At 44.1% G+C, this 23,143-nt stretch overlaps 2 protein-coding genes across 3 annotated transcripts in view; one reads left to right on the top strand and one right to left on the bottom strand.

Annotated features, from left to right (window-relative positions):
- MMP21 (matrix metallopeptidase 21) overlaps positions 1-5,780 on the top strand; it is a 7,008-nt gene extending 1,228 nt beyond the window's left edge. The window contains exons 3-8 of the mRNA XM_021703837.1: positions 291-393; positions 841-980; positions 1,249-1,390; positions 2,275-2,532; positions 5,055-5,227; positions 5,481-5,780. Coding sequence (XP_021559512.1) covers positions 291-393; positions 841-980; positions 1,249-1,390; positions 2,275-2,532; positions 5,055-5,227; positions 5,481-5,780 — 1,116 coding nt within the window. The remainder of the gene's footprint in view (positions 1-290; positions 394-840; positions 981-1,248; positions 1,391-2,274; positions 2,533-5,054; positions 5,228-5,480) is intronic.
- Positions 5,781-7,732: 1,952 nt separating this feature from the next.
- Positions 7,733-23,143, bottom strand: part of EDRF1 (erythroid differentiation regulatory factor 1) — a 41,281-nt gene continuing 25,870 nt past the window's right edge. For both annotated transcript variants that reach the window (XM_021703811.1, XM_021703812.1), the window contains 6 exons: positions 21,261-21,419; positions 20,954-21,103; positions 19,594-19,747; positions 17,823-17,938; positions 16,781-16,932; positions 7,733-8,390 (listed from right to left, as the gene is read on the bottom strand). In XM_021703811.1, the coding sequence (XP_021559486.1) occupies positions 8,234-8,390; positions 16,781-16,932; positions 17,823-17,938; positions 19,594-19,747; positions 20,954-21,103; positions 21,261-21,419 (888 nt within the window). In that variant the 3' untranslated portion in view covers positions 7,733-8,233. The remainder of the gene's footprint in view (positions 8,391-16,780; positions 16,933-17,822; positions 17,939-19,593; positions 19,748-20,953; positions 21,104-21,260; positions 21,420-23,143) is intronic.

Raw genomic sequence — 23,143 nt, 5'->3', positions numbered from 1 at the left:
GACTGCAGGCGGGCTGAGCCCCACTGCCTTCCCGCACGGCCGGGCGTGGGGCCCGGTTCACTGGGAGCCCCGGGGCCAACAGGCCGACTGGGGGAACCCCGCTCCGGTCACCTGCAAAGCCTCCTGGGGTGTCCGAGGTGGCACCTGCCAGGGGTATGGGGGGATGGCAAACCCTCTGTAGGTGCTGCTTTATTACCACTCACTGGGAAGGCACGGCATGTCTCCCTGCGCCCACCGGGGAGCGGTCACATGGGGACATCAGTGCGGGCCCTCCGCTTGTCTCTGAGCAGATCAGCCCAGTGAGCCCTGCTGCAGAGACCTCATCGAGCCCAGCAGGGCGCGAGCCAGGCCTGGCTGACCCTTCTCGCCACTCCTGGGGAGAACTAGCGCGTGGTGGTTTGCTGGCCCCCACCAGCAGGCCCCACCACCTCCTAGCTGGGTGGGTTTGGAGAAAGTAACTTCTCTGCACCCTGTCTGGGAGCTAGGGATGCTCACGCCCGCCCTGCTGGTCTGACTGGATTGACTGTCCTGCTGTGAGCCCTACACAGGAGGCTTGTTGAAAACCGTACACAGGGCAGGGACCATCGCGCAGCACCTCCTTCATGTCCTGACCACTCAGCTGTTAGGATCCAGCTCAGATCTTTTCTCCTCCCTCAGCCTTTGGATGGCACCCCCGCCATTCCTCTGGGCTCCCACAGGTCTGCTAGGCAGCTATTTCCAAGTGTTTAGACTCGACACCACACTGTTGCACAAGCCAGGAGTGGTTGCTTCTGCTCCTGGACTGTGAGCCCCCAGAGGCCGCGAACCCTTGGGTGTCCGTGTTCCCTCTCCCCTTGCCAGGCCGGCACCTGGGCTGTCCTCGGGTTTTTGATGGCAGCGGGCAGGAGTTTGCACATGCCTGGCACCTGGGCGACATCCACTTTGACGATGATGAACACTTCACACCTCCCACCAGTGACGCGGGCATCAGCCTTCTCAAAGTAAGTGGTCTGCAGCTGTGCGGAGGGACCAGGCAAAGGGCATGCAGCATGGGCTGGAGCGCAGAACGCCAGGGCTTCTCGGGGGAAGTGTCCACAGCCTTCTGAGAAAGCTCCCGGAGTCTCCCCATCGCTCCCCTTCTCCTTAACAAGTGCCATTCCTCCTAAAGCACAGGCCTGCCCCTGGAGTGGGGGGCGGGGGCGGGGGGGTCCACGTGACTCCCAGACACCCAGGGTTGGCACCGCACCCGTGGTTTGTGTTCCCTTCTAGGTGGCCGTCCATGAAATTGGCCACGTACTCGGCCTGCCTCACACCTACAGGACAGGATCCATAATGCAACCGAATTACATCCCCCAGGAGCCTGTGTTTGAGTTGGACTGGTCGGACAGAAAAGCAGTTCAAAAGCTGTATGGTAAGACTGTTCTGGAAGATCGTGAGCTCTTCCTTCAAGGTGGCCGTGCCCCAAGGGTAGCCACCGGTGCAGAGCAAAGCACTCCCGTGGATGTTCCCTCTTCCCTGCGCTACGTTATGTCCCTGGGAGGACGGAGGGTAACAGGGTGGTTTCCTAGAGCGCAGTGGGCCACCCAGGCGGTGGCCTCCCGTGGGCGCCGCAGGCACTTGGAAGCCCCTGGGAGAAGTTCCCTGCCGTCCCAAGGCAAAGAACAGTGGGAGCCTTGCCAGGATCAACTTTAATCTCTCTTCAGTTGTTCAGGCCAAAGTGTTAACGGTTCATTATTTAATGGAAGTGATTAATGACCTAGCGTTGAGGCTGAGGGGAAAGAAAGCTACTCTCCCCTTTTCCATTTAAAACGGAGAGCACCACCATTTCCGTTCCACTCCAGCCATTCTATGCGAAGATGCTCTCAGCACGTTTGGAGAGTGACAAATGCCAGGATGGATTTCTTTCCTGCAGAGGAAATCTTACTCTTGTGTGTGCCCAGAACCAAACTGCTTGCCTCTCATGAAGTCAGACGAGCCATCAAGAGGCATTAGTTATATTTAGGGTGATCTCATACCCAGCATCCAAAATCGAGACACCTCAAGAGAGTTATCTTCTGCACAAAGACTAGCCAGAACGGCCCACATGAGCCGGCACTGCTGCAGGCCCCCGGGGCCCCTCCAACTCCTCCTGCTCGGCTGGGTAGGCCTACTTCAGTCTTGGGGGGCATCTTGCTTTGAGACAGCTTAAGAGAACACTCCAGCTTCGCAGTTGTCTCTGTTCGAGTCACACGTGAAAATAGCGATGCTGGTTTTTGCACCAGGTGACCAGGGGCTGGACTTTTTTTTCTTTCTCAGGTTCATGTGAAGGATCATTTGATACTGCATTTGACTGGATTCGCAAAGAGCGAAACCAACATGGAGCCGTGATGATGAGATTTAGCACCTACTTTTTCCGCAACAGCTGGTACTGGCTTTACGAAAATCGAAATAACCGGACGCGCTACGGGGATCCTATCCAAATCCTCCGTGGCTGGCACGGAATCCCAACACAAAACATCGACGCTTTTGTCCACCTCTGGACATGGAGAAGAGACGAACGTTATTTTTTTAAAGGTAGAGCTTCTTCTGGACGGTTCTATTTCTTTTATTACAGAGATGTATTCAGAACAAATGTTTTGAGCTCCATACCGAAGAATCTTAGTATAATGCTCTTGCAATTACTCACCTAATTTCTGTCTGTTCTGTCACACTGTGAGCTCTGTGAGCACAGGGACTGTGTTGTATCCCCTGATCTCTGTAAGAAGGCACTGAATTGGTCAAAGGAACAAATGAATGAGTGAATGAATGAGTAGACCAACTATGCCAGGCCCTGAGGTGGTTGCGTAAGAAAGGGCCCTCCTTAGAGAAGTTTTAACTAGTTCTGGAGAGAAGAGACCTTAGAAGCTGAGCACTAGAATTATGTGGTGAAGGGAAGGATGAGCGGACAAGGTGACCACTACCCCTGGAACCAGATGCTGGAGCCACCCAGAACTCAGGGCTTGCCCCAGCCTCAGAGGATGCGTAGGACCCCGGGTGCCCCGAAAGGGACACCGGGAATAGCGTGATGGGGGAGGTGCGGATGGGGGTGAGGGGGCGGTGAGACACAGGAGGCAGAAGCAAAGCTTTAGGGTGAGTGAGGGTGAAAACGCAGATGGGAGAGACAGCTGAGCCCATGGAGGTGTGACAGGGCACTCACACGGGGTGAGATTAGGTTAGAAAGACAGGGTCACCCTGAGCACCGAGAGCCTCTGTGCTCAGAGGCTGGAGGTCATCCAGCAGGCAGGGAGGAATTGGTGGTTTCCAAGCAGGGAGGATCAGTGTTTTGCTGGAAGGCAGAAACTGAGGTGAGGGGCCCCGGTGGTGGGAGGGACACACAGAGCAGGCAGGCCAAGACTCTCTTGCTGCTGCTTTACTCACAGACCACCTTGCCCAGAACCTCTGTGCCCGTCACGGAGGCTGGCTGCCTTGGCAAACCAAATGCGTGGAGCCTAACCACAAACAAGGTTCTGTGGTTGCTGCTTTTTCTTTCCCTTCCCCAGACTTCCGCCCTAGAGGTAAGGGGTGCGCCCTGTCTCTGCCCAACTCCCTAGTAATACGACCCTATTGTCTGAAACCGCTCAGGACTCAGTGAAGCAAGAGCCCAACCAAAAAGATGCTGCATGCAGATTTGGCCGTAGGAAACCTGCATATGAATTTGGTCTTAATTTTCCTTACATCACACAAAGGAAGAATTATTTTGGTTCAGTTACATAAAGAAATTGCCCAGGGTGGACCTGTCTGGTTTAGATCTTTCAGAGTTGGAAGCACAACATTCAGTGCTTTAGAAGTCCTGAACTAGAATTTATACTGGCAACAAAGACTCTTAATTATAGAATTAGGTCATCGTGGGGGATTGCTATCATATGGCTGTATTTTATTCTTGGAGCTTTAAAAACATCTTAAAGTTAACTTGCTGTGTGAATACTTCGAATTCAAAAAGTATTCCAGTTAGAGTGAATTGCACCCCCCGGCTAGACACACGTCATTCACTGTTCTTTCTCGATGGCAAACCTTTGGGGAGGGGCGGCGAGGGGCGGGGAGGGAATGAGGGAGAGGGAGCTCACATGGTTGGTGGCTAAGGAGTGTAACTGGTTGTGGCGTGGTGTAAGTTGTGAACACAAAAATATCTAACCCCGTGGATTTGTTCTATTTTCTGCTGACAATATGCCAATAGTCAGGATTAGGAACTATTAAGGAGAATTTAGAATAATCCTGTGGTGTTTCAGAGCATGAAATTAGCAAGAGGGCAGTGGGTGGAATCACGTGAGTGGAACATGGGAAGAGGGGCCTGCACCGGGTCCACCTGGGCTGTGATCTGGACGGACCACTTCAGCTCTTTTCTAAAACGATGTAATTCTAAAATCCTGAAAAAAAGCAAAACCCCATCATAAGCCTCAGGATTGTTTTCTGTAAAAAGAGGGCTTAGGTTGATTATGGTAGGAAAATGACTCAGGACAACCCATGGGTCTCTAACATGTAAAAGGCAGATCATGAGACTATATATATAGGAAGAAACAGAAGAAGAATCTTCTGTGAAAAAGACCACATGATTTTTGTCCTTTCGTTTTTGCTTTTGATGAGTGCCAGTGGGCTGGAGTGCCCGACAGAAGACAACTAACATTTTCTTTTTTTTTTTTTTTAAAGATTTTATTTATTTGAGAGAGAGAGAGCACGAGAGAGGGGAGGGTCTGAGGGAGAAGCAGACTCCCTGCTGAGCACAGAGTCCAACTCGGGACTCAACCCCAGGGTCCCGGGACTCCGGGATCACGACCTGAGCTGAAGGCAGATGATTAGCCAACTGAGCCACCCAGGCGCCCCTGACAACCAACATTTCAATAGCAGCAGTGATTGCCAGGATCTATCTAGAAGTAATTCAAGACCTGGGGAATCACTCATCTGAATGGAGGCTTTGCTTAGAGGCTGAGGTCCTGCCTTGTCCTGGAATCACAGGAGAACATCATGGTTGGCTGAGACCTATGTTGAAAACAGTCCCTCTTCATGGTTTGCTATAATTAAATGGTAATAAACCATATTAGCGTTTTTTGTTTGGCCCTCAGGAAATCAGTACTGGAGATATGACAGTGACAAGGATCAGGCCTACACAGAAGATGAACAAGGAAGAAGCTACCCCAAATTGATTTCAGAAGGATTTCCTGGCATCCCAAGTCCCCTGGACACTGCCTTTTATGACCGAAGAAAGCAGTTAATTTACTTCTTCAAAGAGTCCCTCGTAAGTAGGATGCTTTCCAGCCTGGTGTTGCTTCTTCACTCCTACGTGAAATTCAAGGTCTTAGTTAAAAGTTGTTCTCAGTTGCCTCAGACCTCTGTGGCCATGGCAGATCCCATCATATGGAAAATGAAGAACTTCAAGCCCAGAGAATTTGGTGCAAAGCCACAGATTTACTTACCTCATTGCTATAAATTAACCTAAAAATCAATGATTTTCAGAAAAGCCAGCCTTAACTCTCTTCCTTGCTTTGCAGGTGTTTGCATTTGATGTCAACAGAAATCGAGTACTTGATTCTTATCCGATGAAGATCACTGAAGTGTTTCCGGGAATAGAGCCAGAGAACCATCCCTTCAGGAATATAGACTCAGCCTATTACTCCTACGCACACAACGCCATTTTCTTTTTCAAAGGCAATGCATATTGGAAAGTAGTTAGCGACAGGGACAGACAACAGCATTTTTGGCTTCCTTCAAATGGCTTATTTCCAAAGCAGTCGATTTCAGAGCGGTGGTTTGACATTTGTGACGTCCATACCTCCACCCTGAACATGTAATGAGAAAAATGGGCAAACGGGAGTCAAAGGATTTCTCTTCTAAGAGAAAGTCTGATTTCTTTTACAAAGAAAACAAACCAGATTTTTAGTAACCAAATAAGGCTAAAACCCGGTGGGAAAAGCATTACTTGAACTTTTAAAATACTTGATTTAAAAGTGAATTTCTCAGGCAAAAAAAAAATCCACTGAATAATTTTGCCAATCTTTTAGAAAAGGTTAAAAAAAAGAATCCTGAGGAATCCCTGTCTTTCAACCCCCGCCCCCTAATTTCATGGATGGACGGAAACGTAGCTATAGCCACAGGATCCAGTCATGGAAGGAAACGCAGCTCCCTGGGGGCATTCAGTGGAAAAGGTCACAGATTTCAAATTGACTACAGTCCACAGTTCCTGTCATAATTTATATTTTTCTAATACATGACTGTGTACAGAAGGTTTTCCCATGTATTTCTTGAGCTTCACAAGTCTGGCAGAGTGCCAGGGGACCTACTCCTGTGCACATTTCTAGTCGAGAAAGCTGAAGTTCACACTTGCGTCCTTCCCAGAGTCAGATGCCGTGGTTGCTGGCGACCCTCGCCTCCTCGCTCCAGCCCAGTGCCCAGGCAACCTGCTCTCCATCCCTGCCCTGAAGTTAACTGCAAAACAAGTCATCTCGGTGATCAGGCCACGGATGGCACAATTCTTCTCAAGTAAAAGCTAAGACACGAGCACTTTAAGCAGCACGAACTTAAATGTCAGATTACAAAAACATTGAAAAAGACCTCTCTCCCCCTGTAGGGATGTTCATATTCTTGCTCGGACAAGGGAAGACAGCTAGAATTGGTATCTTCTTGCTTAAAAACAAATACTCCTCTGGACGAAAAGGCTGTTCAGCCAAGGAGAGGCCAGAGAACAAGACCGGGGCGGCGACATCCCTGACGCCAGCTTACTTCAGCGTCAGATCTTCTCCACGGAAGCGTGCAGGTTTAACTAGCGGAGACAGCGCTTGCCGATGGGGGAGCAGAGTGAACGCTGTCCTGACAGGAGACGGAGTCTGTGCACCGGCTTCATGACTTAGTCAAAACTTTGAATGCTTCAATGGTTTTTGAAAATGGATGCAAATCTGTCCCAAGGAAGTGCAAACTAAGTAACAAGGATGGACAAACGGCCAGCGGCCAGGAGGAGCTCCGCCGAGCTAGGACAGGTGTCCACACACCGCCAAGGAAAACACCCCAAAGTCTTGGTGCATGAGAAAGCACTCCGTAAAAACTCCGCTTAAAACAAGCTTATTCCAGACAACTTTCCCTATAGTTCAGATTCCTCCAGAGAGGTGTGGCTGCTGAGCGGAGGGGTTCTGCAGGATCTGCAGGGAAAGGGGTCTGCCGATGGCATGAAGGAGGTCGGAGTGGCCCTCGGGGCCAGGCAAGCGGACTTGGAGGCAGGGCAGGCTGTCTACAAAGGCCTCATGCACCTAAGTCCCATCCACCCACCCGACAGGAAAGAGTATGCTTGATTTCTGTTCCATTTCCTCGAAACGGATTTTAGTAGGACAGGACAAGCACAGCGTTGCACGATGTATGTAGGCACGGAAAAAAACAGAGGCCATGTGTATGCAACTGGACAGGAGCCATGCAGGAAAAGGGGCGAGAAATGAGTGTGACGTTCTGGTGAGAACTTAGTGAGTGGCACAATTTTATTTTTAACGATTTAATCTTTCCTTTGTAAAATTCATTCATTAAACCAGTTCAAATCAAAACTCAAAGTCAAGAACATGAAATGGAAAAATACGAAGACATTTTAAATAAATAATTTATTTATTCAAAATAGTTTTCTTACCTTATTCACAGTTTCAAGTTTAAAATGGAAAAAAAGGGGGGGATAGTACCTATTCTTGATCAACTGTCATACAAAGTCAAAGAAAAGCGGATCCTTTCAGAACATGCACTAAATACAGAAACTCGCACAATGGCCAGTCTCCATCAAATCCTGCACCGAAGCTGAGGGAGGACGGGCTTCCTTCTGTGCAACTGAGGAGACGCTGCAGGTGCACAGGACATTTCTCTAACCCATGTGAACCACTAAAATCATTTGGAGAAAAGTTCCCTTGACCAAAGTAACATCATCCAAAATAATTATTATCTTAAACCCACGTAGCTTAACATACCTCAAAAATGTCTACAAGTGTACCAGCCACCACAGCAAGTCTGTTAACACTGAGGCACCGTGTACTTCTCAAAGAAACAAATGCTGGGAGCCCCAAGTCTGATTCTGATTTTAGCACTTCCAATGAAAAAGTCAAAGAACTCAGCCATGACTTGTCTGTCATGGGAAAAGAGAACTCTGTTTCCACTGCCGGGCCTGTTGTAGGTGGAGATTTCCCTCATATTTAATGAAACGAAGCACCGAATGGACAAACGAGCCCCCGGGAGCAGAAGGCACTGACAGGATCTCCTCGGCCGGAGCCTCGGGCACGAGTCACTGCACGCCGCTGCCGCGAGCAAGCTGATCCAGCAAATGGATGAGAATGTCAATTCTTTCCAGAAGAGTTGCATTTTTGTTAGCAATAGCTCTCAAAAGCTGCGAGTAAATCTGCTTGTTGGTTTTGAGGACTACATCTTCCTCAGTATTACTGCTGCATTAAAACAAAAACAAAGACGTGAAGTACACAGCAATGCCCACCAATTCAAGAAGAAATCCAAAAAAGTAAATAGGAATAGCCCGTCACTTTTCACAGGGAAGCAGGTGTTCTGTTCATGTTTATTCCATACTTAACCTTCTTGCATCTATTGCTTAGAGGCCTGTTTGTGGACACTTACTTCACTGCATCAATTAGAACCAATGCTCCTTCTCTTTATGAGTCTCCGAGTGCGTCCCGTGTACTGGAAACGGCTCCTGGCAGTGGACAAATCAGACCAAGAGCCCCGCCCTCTCGGCACCTGTGTTCCACTGAGGGAGGAGTAGGGGAGAAGCCGTGCGTTGAACAAGAAGGAAACAGCGTGTCAGAGCAGACACGCTGTGAAGAAAATCCAGCGGAGACAGGCTAAGTTGGGCACAGAGCTGTCCAGTATTTCCTCCCTTCTCTGTGCTGAGCCTGACAACCCTCAGATCAACCAGCCTGAATATGGGGATGCTCTCCGTGGGGCCAGAACTGCACTGGACTGAAGCCCAGACCCCAGACTTGGGAGCCACTCTACCTTGACGTATCCACACTGTCCATGCAACATCGTGTGAAGAATGCCCCTTGAGTGCAGGGTCCTAGACATACTCCACTTAAAAACTGTTTTAACAAAGACTTCAGTTGTCCTGAAAATAGGTCCCCCACGGGAAAGATCAATAGATTATATTTATGTTACTAGTAGAAAAGATTAGTAATTACATGGCAGTTCATCTCTAGCCTCTAGCATCCTTCGCCCCCGTCCCCTTTTAAACGAGTCCAGATGCAATACAGACCCTCTGGCCACACGGGACCGGCTACTGTGGACAGTGGATCGTCTCCTCCGAGTGTGCGTGTCTGCATCTGAGCCGTGTGACAACCATCGCCTCAGAAGGGCAAGGACTTAGAATATTCCTACCTTACAGATGGAAAAACCAAGGCCCAGAAGGGCTAAATAATTTGTACTGAGGTCAAAACATTATATTCTGACTTCAAATGCTATGTTCTTTCCATTCACCAATGTACAAATGTTCTGCTTTTGCCTGAGTGCCCGTCAGGCCGGCCAGAGAGCCAACCAGCAGCCTAGAAACTCCCATTGGTGCACATCAAGGCTCGGGCTATGAGGACTCAACAGGACCCACCTGTCCATGCTGGGGCCGACCACGGGCCCAGGCTGGAAAGAGTGGGGACCCCGCACACCCCTCTCTAGAAACCCATTTCTCTTCTCCCTCTTAGTCCTACTTCTTTTATCAGGCAAATCTCTCTTCCTTTCAAACCACCTGTGGCAGAGTAAAAGTGATCATTCAAAATGCATTCACTGTCTACAGTTTGGGCCTAAGAGCACTGTGTTTTAATTTCTGGGTGGGGCTGACATTTATAAAACCTCTGATAATCTTATAAGAAATTTAAACTCCTGACAAATCAAGGCAGTAGTACTTAATCAGTGCTCCAAAAATGAGTTTTTCTTCATGGACAATGATACCATATTTTAGCTGGGGGCCTAAAGATAACTGATGGCTGCTGGGATCATAAATTTAAAACCCTCTGAGGTTTGTTCTGATCCTATTTCTGAATCTTAAATATTCCATCTTCCAATTTTTCTTTTTTAAAAAAGATTTATTTATTTGAGAGAAAGAGAGCATAAGCAGGGAAGGGGCAGGCAGAGGGAGAGAAGCAGACTTCCCACTGAGCAGGGAGCCTGATGTGGGACTCGATCCCAGAACCCTGAGATCATGACCTGAGCCAAAGGCAGACGCTTAACCAACTGAGCCACCCAGGTGCCCCATCTTCCAATTTCTACAAATGATTCCCATCCTTAATCAACTCTCATCAACAGTTTCATTGAACCATGAACTCTAACAAGAAAGGTCTCAACATTTCATTGGCTTATCTTTTTTCCAAAGGCAACTAACATTCCTCTATTTTCCTTTTAATAATCTTAACCAAATATTAAATATACATATTAAATGGCCAGGAACAGCCCATAAAGCTAAAAGATCTGCTCTCTGCACTATGGTCAAGGGCTTTCCAAACCCTCAGAGAGTACTTCTATTTTTCATAGTTTTTCATTCTATGAAACCCCAAAGCCATCAAAAAAGGTCAAGAGGCTCCAATCTGCTAAAGCAGTATTAACATATAGTACAAGAGTAAATAAATTCTTCATCCAAAAAGAGAACACAACCCAACAGATAAAACAAGCATTTCTAGCAGGACAACACCGGTTGTCATAAGAGGAAGTTGTCATAAGAGGATTCTAAGAAAATTAAGATTTTTAATTACTAAGTTGTTTTAAAGCAGGGTTGTGGTAGGTAGAGAATAATCAAAACAAAACATAAACATACTATTTCCTCTCTTTTAAAGTCTAGTTCTGGGGCGCCTGGGTGGCTCGGTCATTTAAACGTCTGCTTTGGCTCAGGTCATGATCCCAGGGTCCTGGGATGGAGCCCTGCGTCTGCTTCTCCCTCTCTTGCTGCCCCTTCCCCCAACTCATGCTCTCTCTCACATAAATAAATTTAAAAAAAAAGTCTAGTTCTGATCTCCCTTTACTCCAAACAGGAATGCTCACAGCTCATGGTGAGACAGCGCAGGAGGCCTCCCTCCTCACGATAAAATCCCATGTTTTCATGTGCGATCAGTGACACAGGAGACACAGTCACTCAGTAACCAGTTTCTCTACGTTTTGAAGCCTATCAACATATAAACTGTATAAACATAAATATCACATTTAACAGTCTTTTTACTTAATAAACCTTGAAAAATGAACACAAATTAGCTAAACAGGACTTTATGCATCATGCATGAAAACTTCAGATTGCATTTTTTTCGAGAGGATATTAATAACCTGAAAAAACAGGTTAGAAGACCCTCCACTAAAATAAAAATTCCTTAAGTCATATATATGACAGTTTTTTTTTTTTTTTAAGATTTAATTTCTTAGAGAGTGTGTGTGCGAGCGTGTGGGGATCGGGGAGAGAGAATCTTAAGCAGGCTCCAGGCCCAGTGTAGAGCCGGACTGGGGGTTTGATCTCACGACCCCAAGATCACAACTGAAGCTGAAACCAAGAGCTGGATGCTTAACCGACTGAGCCACCCAAAGTGCCCCGACAGTTATGTTTATAAAAGACACTGTAAGACCAAACCATCACCTGTTAGCTAACTATTCAAACCATCGATTTGTGACAAATCAGTGAATCACTCCTTCTCGCATATCCTATGTTTATATTGCCACCTTGTGGAAACCAAGAAAAAAATTTAAAATTTACCCGCTGTTGTTAAACAGGAAAAGCCGTCAGTTTTTCAACTGCGTGTCACTACCCGCACGGTCTCCCGTGCCTTTTAGTTCTTTGGTTCTTCAGAACACAGCGCACGTGCCAATATGCCCTGGTCGTACGGGGACGGCATGCAGAGCCGCGCCGAGGATGGACGGTGGCTGAGATGGCAGCGCACCCAAGACTGAGTGCTCCGCCCCAAACAAAAGCTCTCCTCAGGCCACAGAGAATTATCTGAAAGCGTTACTGGAGAGGGTTTCTTCTCAGAATGTAGACAGCAGGAAAAAGTATCATTCCCACCGTTTTGACAAACACAGCAATACAAAGCAGGACAAACTACAAGTACATGACTCTGCACGAATCTGTCAAAGAGCTGGGGTCGCTGGGTAAGCACTGAGTCTGCAAACTAAGGACAGACAGGGAGACAGCGAAGTACTTCCTCGTCTGCAGCAGATGCAGCCAGATACCGCTAAGAATTTAATGAGCTGGTAGAGGCTGAGTGAGGGCTGGTGAGGGAGTGAAGGGGGCTGTAGATATAGGATGAGTTTACCTTGTCTGGTAGGCTTTTCTTCAAAGACCCTACCAGATGCTCACATAAAAAACTGGCGAGAGCCCAAAGAAAGCAACCTTCGTGCAGGCTAGGCAAGGGGACTAGCTAGAGCTACAGAAGGGCAGGCAACCCCACCCAGACCCTTTTCTCCAAGGAATGAAAGCCTTAATCTATAGGGTGTAGTCAAGGGACAGGAAGGCAACAAGCTATGGCAGTCTTAGGGCACTGGTGAAAGTCAACACAGATAAAGCAGTGAACAGAAGAAACCACTCCACCCTGGGGCTGGGGCAGGAGCAGTGTGAGGCCACACACCTGGCCCTCAGGGACCCAGTGTCTGCCTAAGACTGAGGCTTACCCAAAACAACTGAGAAGGCCTGGCCCACCCTCTTCCCCTCCCTAGCAGGCTAGAAGCACTGAAGGACAAGCAGGAGTGGAATTATAGCTGAGAGAACTCTAAGAGTGTGAAGACAGACCCTCTCTGAGGTACCACACACCTTCCTTAGGAAAATCCTAAAACTAAAGGCGGAGGAGACATTCAGAAAAACCCTCTGCAGACCTGCTCCAGACTAAGCACAGGCACTGCTTGAGGAACTTGAAGGCTGCTGGACATGAAAAGTAACCACAGCAACAAAAAAAAAATCTCAACCACAGCTCAGCTCCAGGCTAGAAAGATGAACTCAACCCCCCATACTAAAGGTCTAGCATGGGACAGGTGTAAGAACTTTCCAGGCACAAAAATTATTTCCCTCAGGCTGAGATGTCCAGTTTCCCATAACTACGAGATGTAGAAAGGTAAGGAAACAACACACACCAAGAGAAAGAATCAACAGAACCAGAGTCAGATATGACACAGATGGTGGAGCTATCCGATCGGCAATTTAAAATGACAATGATTAATACATTAAAAGGCTCAAGTGGAAAATGTGGACAATGTGCAAGATCAGAATGGTCACTTCAGCAGAGAGATGGAACCTACAGAAAAAACCCAATGGGAATACCAGAAATGAGGAACACAGTAAACAGAGATAGAGAATGCCTTTGAAAAGTTCAACTGTAAGTGACAAAAATCAAGAATCAGTGAACTTAAAGATAGATTAGCATAGGTACAACTGGAACCACAGAGAAAGAAGAGAGAATGGAACAGAAGAAGTAAAAATACCAAGGAAGGAAAGAGAAATCACAACACACCCAAGAATATCATGTTCAAACTGCTGGGGGGTGGGGGGAGAAAACCCTGAAAGCAGCTGGTGGAAAAAAGGCACATTATATACCTAAGAACAAAGGTAAGAATCAGAACAGGTTTCCTGTCAGAGAACATGCAAGCCAGAAGGCAAGGGAGGGACATCCCGTAAGTGTGGGACAAAAATGTCTGTCAACCTAGAACTCTATACCCAGCTAAAACATCTCCCAAAGCTGAAGGAGGAATAAAGACTTTCTCAGACAATCAAAATGGAAGAATTCTTTGCTGGTAGATGTTAAAGGAAGTTCTTCATGCAGAAAGAATAAGACACCAGACAGAAAATGGTATCTGTACCAAGAAGAGCACTAGAAATGGAATAAATGAAGGTAAAATAAATTCACATAAAAATAAATTGTTCTATTTTTAATTGCTCTAAAAGGTAACTATCTAACGCAGAAACAGTAGTAGTGTATTGTGTTTGTAACATATGTAAAAGTGAAATGAATGGTAACAACTGAAGAGAGGGAAGAACTGGGAGGGACTATCTGAAGGTCTTCATACAACATGTGGTGCCACAGAATATCACGTGAAAGTGGTCTCTGATTAAAGATGTAAACCTAAACCCTAGGTCAACCACCAAAACATTTAAAAAATAGTATAAATAATAAATCAATAGTGAAATCAAATGCAATCATAGAAAATGTTCAATTAACTCGAGAAGGCAAAAAAGACAAAACAGCTAACAAGAGGACAGATTTTATCTAACTATACTATATCACCTTAAATGTAAATGGTCTGAAGACACCAATTGTAAGTTTGGATTAAAAAAAGCAAGACCCAGGTATATGTCATTTATAAGAATCTCACTTTTACTAAAATGGCATAGTTAGGTTAAAAGAAAGAAAGAAAAAGACTATCAACCAAAAGAAAGTTGAGTAGTTACATTAAGATAAAAAGCAGATATCACATGGTAAGGGGGTCAATTCTCCAAGACAGACCAATCCTTAATGTGTATGCATCTAAATGTGTCCACATCAAAACAGAGGAAACAAAACTGACAGAACCGAAGAGAAAAATAGACGAATCCACACCTGTAGTTGGAAAATTCCACTCCTCTCTTAGTAATTGATAAAACAAGTAGAAAATCAGTAAGAATACAGAAGACCTGAATAATACTATAAACCAACTTAATTGACATTTCCAGGATGCTCTATCCAAGAGAGCAGGATACCCATATATTTCAAGTGCACATGGAAAGACAAACCATATTCTAGGCCATAATACAAACGTACACAAAAAAGAGAAATCATACGAAGTTATGGTCTCAGCACATAATGGAATTACTAGTAATCCATAATAAAGATTACCTGGAAAGTCCCACTATTTAGGAACCAAAGCAGCATGCTTCTAAATAACACAGGGGTCAAAGAAGTTGTTTCGGGGGATATCAAAAATTAAAATTAAACTGAAAGAAAAAGAAAATACATTTGTGAGATGTAGCAAAAGCAGAGTGAAATTTGTAGTAAATGCTTATATTAGGAAAGAGAAAGGGTCTCGAGTCAATAATCTAAGCTTCCACTTAAAGAAACCAGTAAAAGAGCTAATTAAACCCGTAATAAGCAGAAAGAAAGGCATATAGATAAATGTATAAATCAATGACACTGGAAATAGAAAAATGGCAAAAAAAACTGAATAAACCAGTTCTTTGAAAAGATCAAAAAACTGATGAACTTCTAATCAGACTAACCAAGAAAAAAAAAAAGACAAAAGTTGGCAATATCAGGAATGAAAAGAGGGCTACCACAACAAACACCTTAAGACATTAACAGAATAATACGGAACACTGTGAACCTATACATCTGACAACAGCTAAAATACACTTTCATTCCTCAAGAAGAAAAAGTCAACTTTATCTACGAAAAGAAATTAAACTCATTGTGAAAAACTTTCAATAAAACCAACTCTAGGTTAAGATAATTTCACTAGTAAATTCTAACAAACCTTTAGGGAAGAAACAATAACTCTACACTCCTAAAAACCAGAAGAGGAAACACTTGCAAAGGGATTTAATAAGGCCAGCAGGGCTCTAGTACTGACAGCAGACAAAACCACTACAAGACCAGAACTGTGATCACACTACAGGAGAGAACCATCCTCACAAACAGACACAAAAATCCTCAACACCGTATTAGCACACGGAATCCCAGGGATACCCAAGAATGACACATGCCAACAAAGTGGGGTTTACTCAGGAATGCAAAGCTGGTTTAACATTCAAAAAACCTGAACGAGCTCTAGCACATCAAGAGATTAAAGAAGGAAAACCATGTGGTCATTTCAATGTGTGTACCAATAAACTGACAAAAATTCCACATCCATTCATGATAAAAACTAGGAATAGAAGGGAACATTCTCAACTTGATAAAGGGCATCTACAAAAACCCACAGCTAATGCTACACTTCCTAGTAAAAGACAGCAAGCTTTCTCCCTGAGATCTAAGGATTTGGGGCAGAGCAGGGGCTGACCACCAAGAGGTAGCAAGACGGAATTTTTGGAGTGATGGAACTGTTCTGCATCATGATTTTGGCAGGAGACACATATCTGTATGTGTTTCTCAAAGCTTGAAGGACTATACACCACCAAAAGTAAATTTTACTATATGTAAACTAAAACTAATATAGAGACAAAGCACCTGAAGATTATAAATTGATAAAATACACACACAGAATAACTGATAACAATGTATGTGTAGGGTGATGGCTAGACTGTACTTATATTTTAAAAAAAGGAAGACATATTATTTATATTACCTTCCTGATCTAGTACCTACTACTAGAATTTTAAGTTAAATTAATAATGCCAACATAACAACTCTGGCAAAAACAAAAGAACTATGGGTGTATGAGAACATTTTTTGCTGAGATGCTCACACTTTTCTCTTCACTAAGTTCTTGGGCTTTACAGAGATTTCGATGCTCTGTCATCTCCTTCCTATTAGTGTATTCGGTGCTGAATATCAAAACTGTACTCCTGCCTTCCCATTAAAGACAATGGAGAGTTACTAGAAACAGTCGAGGTCTTCATTCCAGGGTCAGTCACATCTCACTCAGGGAAAACATTATAACCAGTAGGGTATACTCTTAGGAAGCAAGACCTGTTTCTATAGTTTCAATACGTAGTAGGCCACACGGAGAGGAGTCTCATCTGATTTACCAAGTCAGGAAAGAGCACCACTTAAAATCCCTGATTACCCACATAAAAGACAAGAATGAATACAACCTATCTTTTCATACGGTCAGTAGAGATTATTACCTTTCTACAGGTTAAGCTGCTGGAAAAGAAATTTCCACAAAGAACCACTGGATTTACCTTGTTTTCTTCTTAGTTGAAGACAGCAGCTTGATGGACTGAAGGAGAAGGAATGACAACCGAGATTCAAATATACTGAGGAGCTTGATCACTTCTTCTCGATTAAGACTAGGAGAGGAATCCGCAGCTGGAGTGGACTCATCACTCTTAGGCTGAAAACAACAAGAAGTTAGTTTACCCAAGCTGCCCAAGAGTGACAGCTTCATAGTGAAGTGAAGGGACCACAGTTGCACTCACCCCATAAACTTATTAGCCAAAAACAAAACCAACAAAAGGAAACCCCAGGTCATTTGTTTTCCTCCAGGCACAGCCTGTTGAAATGTGATGAGCCTCCCACCCCGGAGATCACTCTGATAGACTAAAACCTGTGAAAAATGCCTCACACCTAACAGGCACTTACATAGAAGAAATTAATCCCGAATGGAAATCTCCCACTTTGCAACACTGCAGTAAAGGAGCAAGATGGAAATGGGCACGCTACAGGGTTGGACAAACCGGGGCTGGAAGAGGTAACAGGCTGGTGGACCATGGGGGATTCAGGGAAGCTTTCAGCAACAGCAGAAGGCAGCATTAACGCTGTAATGCCAGGCAAACTAGAACTGCTTTCCAAGGAGCTTAAGCCTATTCATTGTTCAACTGCTCCCCAGCAGCAGTTCAGTAGAAATTATAAAAGAGCTATACACCTCTTTCTTTCTTAAAAACAAACAGAACAACAACAAAAAAGAACAAAAAAAGCAAAAGGAAAACACAACAGAGATGTTACGCTACTGGGGTCTTACTAAGCTCTATGTGGTTAAAGAAAAAAAAATTTTAATATAAAAGATATAGTTCCAACTTAAAGAGTTTAATAATCCCACCAAGAAAATATACTAGATCACTGTTAATGTGTTTTATGCAAAGCACATATATGTATATATGTCCGTATATACACATACACACATCATACACCTCACACACACATATACCCCACATGCTCACTATATATGTTCACCATGTAGCTTAAGACACACAAAAAACAAAGATAAATATTTTCTCCATTTACCTGGTCAAATTCCTCTACAAGCTCCTTTCTGATGAGCTGGAATGCATGCTTAGTTCTCACCATTATATCAAGAGCCCCAGATAGTGTTTTTAATTTTCCAACATTGCTATTCTGACCTGGAGTGTTAAAAACACAAAAATGATCATTCCTTTAAATATAAATCTAGAAACCCATCCAATGTCAATGTATTAATGAAAACTGATTTTCAAATGCTATAATAGTAGCTCACGAGAATCTCAACAAATTTTCTAAAATTCAACTTTTAATAATTATCCCTAAATAAAAATATTAAGTCTACAAAACAATAAGTAACAATTGTCTCCCTGCCTTACCATTTGGTTCTGTCAGGGTGAGAACACAGCCTATCTGAAATAAGACCGGAATGTAAGGTCAAAGAAACCAGCTGGGACAAGTCTGGTCCAAAAGCCCCCAAATCTTTACATTACTTTTTTCAGGTACTCAATTTTTAAACATTTTTTAGAAGGAAAATTAACCATACTTATCATCTTAGCAAATTTGTTCCCAGTATCTGTTTCTATGAAAATGATGCCTGCTCTCTTGAAGGAATTCAAACATGGCAAAAAATTCAAAGATGCAAATGAAAATAGGTCACCCAAAACCCACCCCCCAGAAAGAGCTACTGTTAATCCTGCCATCTAGTATACACTGGCAAAAAGTTAAAAATACTTTCAGTAAAAAGTTTTTGTGTGTGTTTTTTTTTTAAAGATTTATTTTTCTTGGGTGGGGGTGGGGGGAGGGAAGGGAGAGAGAGTCTCAAGCAAACTTCACACTGAGTGGAGCCTGACATGGGGCTCAATCTCATGACCTTGAGTCACAACCTCTGCCAAAATCAAGAGCCAGATGCTTAACTGACTGTGCCACCCAGGTGTCCCAGTAAAAAGTATTTTTAAAAACTGTTTTGAATAGGTAATACATTCTCAAAATGTATAAAATCTGAATCAGAAAACAGTGAAAGCCTTCCTCCTGGCTCCCAGAGACAGCAATGTTATCACTTTCTTGTGCATCCTTCAGGGATACTCTACTGAAAGAGTCTCATCTACCTGGTTAAGTATTACATTTATTTTAATTTTATACAAGAAAACAACTGAAATAAAATCAAATGAACAGCTGCACTTCAAAGAAACGTTTGTTTCTTTACCACATGAGAGCTAGTTCTCCAAAGACCCCTGCTGCAGAAGGGGAGCAGGTGGGCAAGAGCGGGAGAACTCAGGCAAATACACTCAGTGTGGGGCAGCGACTCCCTCCCTGCTGTGGCCTGCCCTAACAAAGCCAGCTCCTCCACCTGCCTCCTTCCCTTCCCTTCCCTTCCCTTCCCTTCCCTTCCCGTATAGCTCTAACCTTGCTCAGGATCTACAGTTCTAGTTCCGTAATCCACAGCTGCCAGTACCCACTGTAGGTTTAAAGGAATTCAATGGGACCACTGCTTCTCTATGTTGTTCATGTGATTTGTATCTCTAATGGCCTCAAGTGACCGGTCATATTTTTTTTTCCAAGTAAGGGAGCATGGGCTATATTTCAGTATTTCTACGAACATAAATAGGTCACAGAACACAATCAAATCCATTTTCTAAACTTCAAGAAGTATAGAGACTTCTCCTGGTCCCTACCCAAAGCCGTTAACTATGGGCAAATTAAAAAGAAAACAACATTATTTACATTCAAGAGAGATCCCCACGTCTGTCTCACTCTAAGACAATCCAACACGAAGTCAGTGCACACAGATCTGTAAAATGAAAAAGTTAAGACTTACTAGTCATTTGGAATTCTGCAAATGCCACTCTTTCTAACTGTACTCTAAGTAGTTCACAGGGAGCATCTTTGAGAAGCTGAAAAAGCTTAACAGCTTTGCTATAATGAAGATCTGCCAGCACCCGGTGCTGCTTCCTAAGATGTTCATCACCAACCTAGAATCAAAAATAAAATAAAAAGACAAATCTTAAAGCCTGGGTTTCACTATAACTACTTAACCAAGTCTCTGGATCACTAAATGTTATTTAGTGTCATTATTTTTCTAGAAGTCTTATAGTTCTAGTTCTTACAGTTAGGTGTTTAATCCACTTTTGGTTAATTTTTGTATATGAGGCGCTGGAGTCCAACTCCAGCATGTGGACATCCAGCTGTCCTGGCACTATCAGCTGAAAAAATAATTCTTTCCCCATTGGGTTGTCTTGGAATGCTAAAGCTTGCTTTTGCCTTGAGGATACTAGGCCATCTGGGCAAGCCTGAATTTTGGTTAGGATGTCCTGGGGCAAGGGGAAGAGTGTCCAGGGGCCAGCTTAAAGTGAAAAGAAATCCTCTCCGATTAAGCTGGACCTCAAAGGACAGTATTCTCAGGATAAGGGCACCCAGAAGAAGGCCCATACCCAAGGGACTGCAAGGTAAGTTGTCTTGGTCCTGAGCTAAGTAAAGGGAAAGAGCAACACGAACAAAAAAACATTCCTGAGAAACTTCAAACACAAGATTCCTTGGCAGAAGCCAGGCAACCATTCTGAGGGAAGGTACCTTCAACCTGGGCCTCTATTTATTCTTAGACACACATGCATCTGAGTACCAGGATTCATGTACAAGGTTGTTCACAGCAGATTACTTCTAATAGCCTCACACTAAAACGATCCAAAAGTTCAGAAATCACAAAATGGATAAACTGTGATATATTCATTAAATGAATACTAGTGAACTAAGAAAATGCACCAACCAGGAGGAATCTCAAAAACACCACGTCTAGTGAAAGGCAATAAACCACAGAATACATACAGTATGATTTCTCCTATAAAGTTCACCACCAGGTAAAATGTTTAAGTGGTAAAACAGAAAAGGTGCGGACATACTGGAAAATCCAGGACAGTAGTTACTCCGGGTGGGTCTGGAGGGAGACTTGGTGGGGAGGGGGTGGCGCACAGAAGATAAGTAATTTCACAAAATAATACCCAATCAATTATTGTAGAGAAAAACATGCAGCAGAGGCGAGAGCGGAAAATCACCTACACTGCAAGTTTTTCTAAAGCAGCTAACAGAATAGATGGCATTTAAATAGATAGTGAAATATAAGAAAAACAACCAGACACTTTTAAATGGACTTGGCATTGAACTTAAGTTTGGAATGGCAATACCTGATTTCTCAGACAACTGTGGTACATGGACGCCAGCCTGTGATGGATGGTTGCAGCTCGGTACTGACAAAGAGGCTGTCGAGCAGAGACTGAGTCCACATCACAGTATTTCAAGGACTTCATCATAGCCTCACTGACTTCTTTTTCAATCTGTTTTTTTTTTTTTTTAAGGGGGAGGAGAAAAAAATGACAAGCCTATAATCTTAAATAAAAATATTTAAATCCTGCTTATTACGGAAAATATGCTCAATATCTGTTAAAGGCATAAAGTTGGAGACTTCTTTTATAGCCCCGCAAATATTATTACCTGCTCCTGAGCTTTCCTAGATAATGGAGCATAATCTTGCTGTAGAGTTGCCATCGTGAAATAAGTCGTGGACAATTCCCAATTCACTGAATCCCAAACAGCCGGGTGTATGTCTCGTGTCCCCAGTGACCTCAGAGCTTTCAAATAGTAATCAACAGCCTGCGAGGGAGGGAAAGATCCAGTTCTGATACGCCAACAACGTATGAAAATAAAACATACTTTAAAATCACCCAGATGGGGGCGCCTGGGTGGCTCAGTCGTTAAGCGTCTGCCTTCGGCTCAGGTCATGATCCCAGGGTCCTGGGATCGAGCCCCGCATGGGGCTCCCTGCTCGGCGGGAAGCCTGCTTCTCCCTCTCCTACTCCCCCTGCTTGTGTTCCCTCTCTAGCTGTCTCTCTCTCTCTCTCTCTCTGTCAAATAAATAAATAAAAAATCTTAAAAAAAAAAATTAAAAAAAAAATAAAAATAAATAAATAAATAAATAAATAAAATAAAATCACCCAGATGTTAATTTGGTGTGGGAACAATTTACAGAAGGGCAATATTGTGAGGAAAGGAAAAAACCGTATCAATGAAACTGTTGCAATGAGGCAAGCCAGTTCAAGTGGACTGCAAGCCCTCCCCATTTCCAGGGCGAGTCCAGCATAAGCCTTAGTGCCTTCTGACTCATGCTCATGCACGAAGATGCATTTCCTTTGTTTTTTTTTCCTTTCTAAATGAAAATTTGTTTATATAACTAGTAAGCTAGAAAAAACTAACTTGATGAGCCCAAGGATAAAAAATTGCTGGATCTGACTGTAAAAAGCAACCCCTTCCACCCTTTACCACTTCCAGCCTAAAGGGCATGGTCATTATATTTAAGCAAATAAAATCACATTTAATTCCATCACCTAGCAATAATTTCTACATTTCTTGTGTGTATCATCTACATTTTTCTGTGTATCTGTAAACTTAAAAAAACTATAAAAAGGATTTTAAAATCTCCCATGCCATGGGGCACCTGGGTGGTGCATCTGACTCTTGGTTTCAGCTCAGGTCATAATCTCAGGGTCGTGAGATCGAGCCCTGCATCTGGCTCTGTGCTCAGCAGGTAGTCAGTCTGCTTGTTCTCTCTCTCCCTCTCCCTCCTCCTCCCATACTCGCACTCTAATAAATAAATAAATCTTAAAAAAAAAAAATCTCCTATGCCACAAACATTCTTCACTAGTATTCACATAGCTGTGAAGTACTTGTTAAAGGAGTGCTCTTGGGTTGCCTGGGTGGCTCAGTCGGTTAAGCATCTGACTCTTGGTTTCAGTTCAGGTCATGATCTGAGATGGAGCCCCACCGCTGGCTCTGCACGGAGTCGGCTTGTCCTTCTCCCCCCCCCCCCCCCCCCCCCGCCCCCCCCCCAAAAAAAAAAAAATTTTAAAAAAAAAAAAAAAAAAAAGGTGAGCTCTTGTTCCAACACTGGATGTTACCACTTGCCAAAATACTTGGCAATTCGATAAACAAAAGAAACTCAATTTTTAAATTTCATAAAAATTTAAAATTTCTTACATATTAACCACTTTTATTTTTTTTTTTTTAAAGATTTTATTTATTTATTCATGAGAGACAGAGAGAGAGAGAGAGAGAGAGGCAGAGGGAGAAGCAGGCTCCCAAGGAGCAGGGAGCCCGATGCGGGACTCGATCCCAGGACCCTGGGATCATGACCTGAGCCGAAGGCAGACGCTTAACCATCTGAGCCACCCAGGCGCCCGTTAACCACTTTTTTTTAATGTGTATGAATTTTTTGTTCAAGATTATTTGCCCCTGGGGCGCCTGGGTGGCTCAGTCGTTAAGCGTCTGCCTTCGGCTCAGGTCATGATCTCAGGGTCCTGGGATCGAGCCCCGCATCGGGC

The sequence above is a fragment of the Neomonachus schauinslandi genome, chromosome 6 (assembly GCF_002201575.2).
Source record: "Neomonachus schauinslandi chromosome 6, ASM220157v2, whole genome shotgun sequence".
Classification (NCBI taxonomy): Eukaryota; Metazoa; Chordata; class Mammalia; order Carnivora; family Phocidae; genus Neomonachus; species Neomonachus schauinslandi.
The sequence above is the reverse complement of the archived record's forward strand: the minus strand, read 5'-3'. Positions and strand labels throughout refer to the sequence as shown.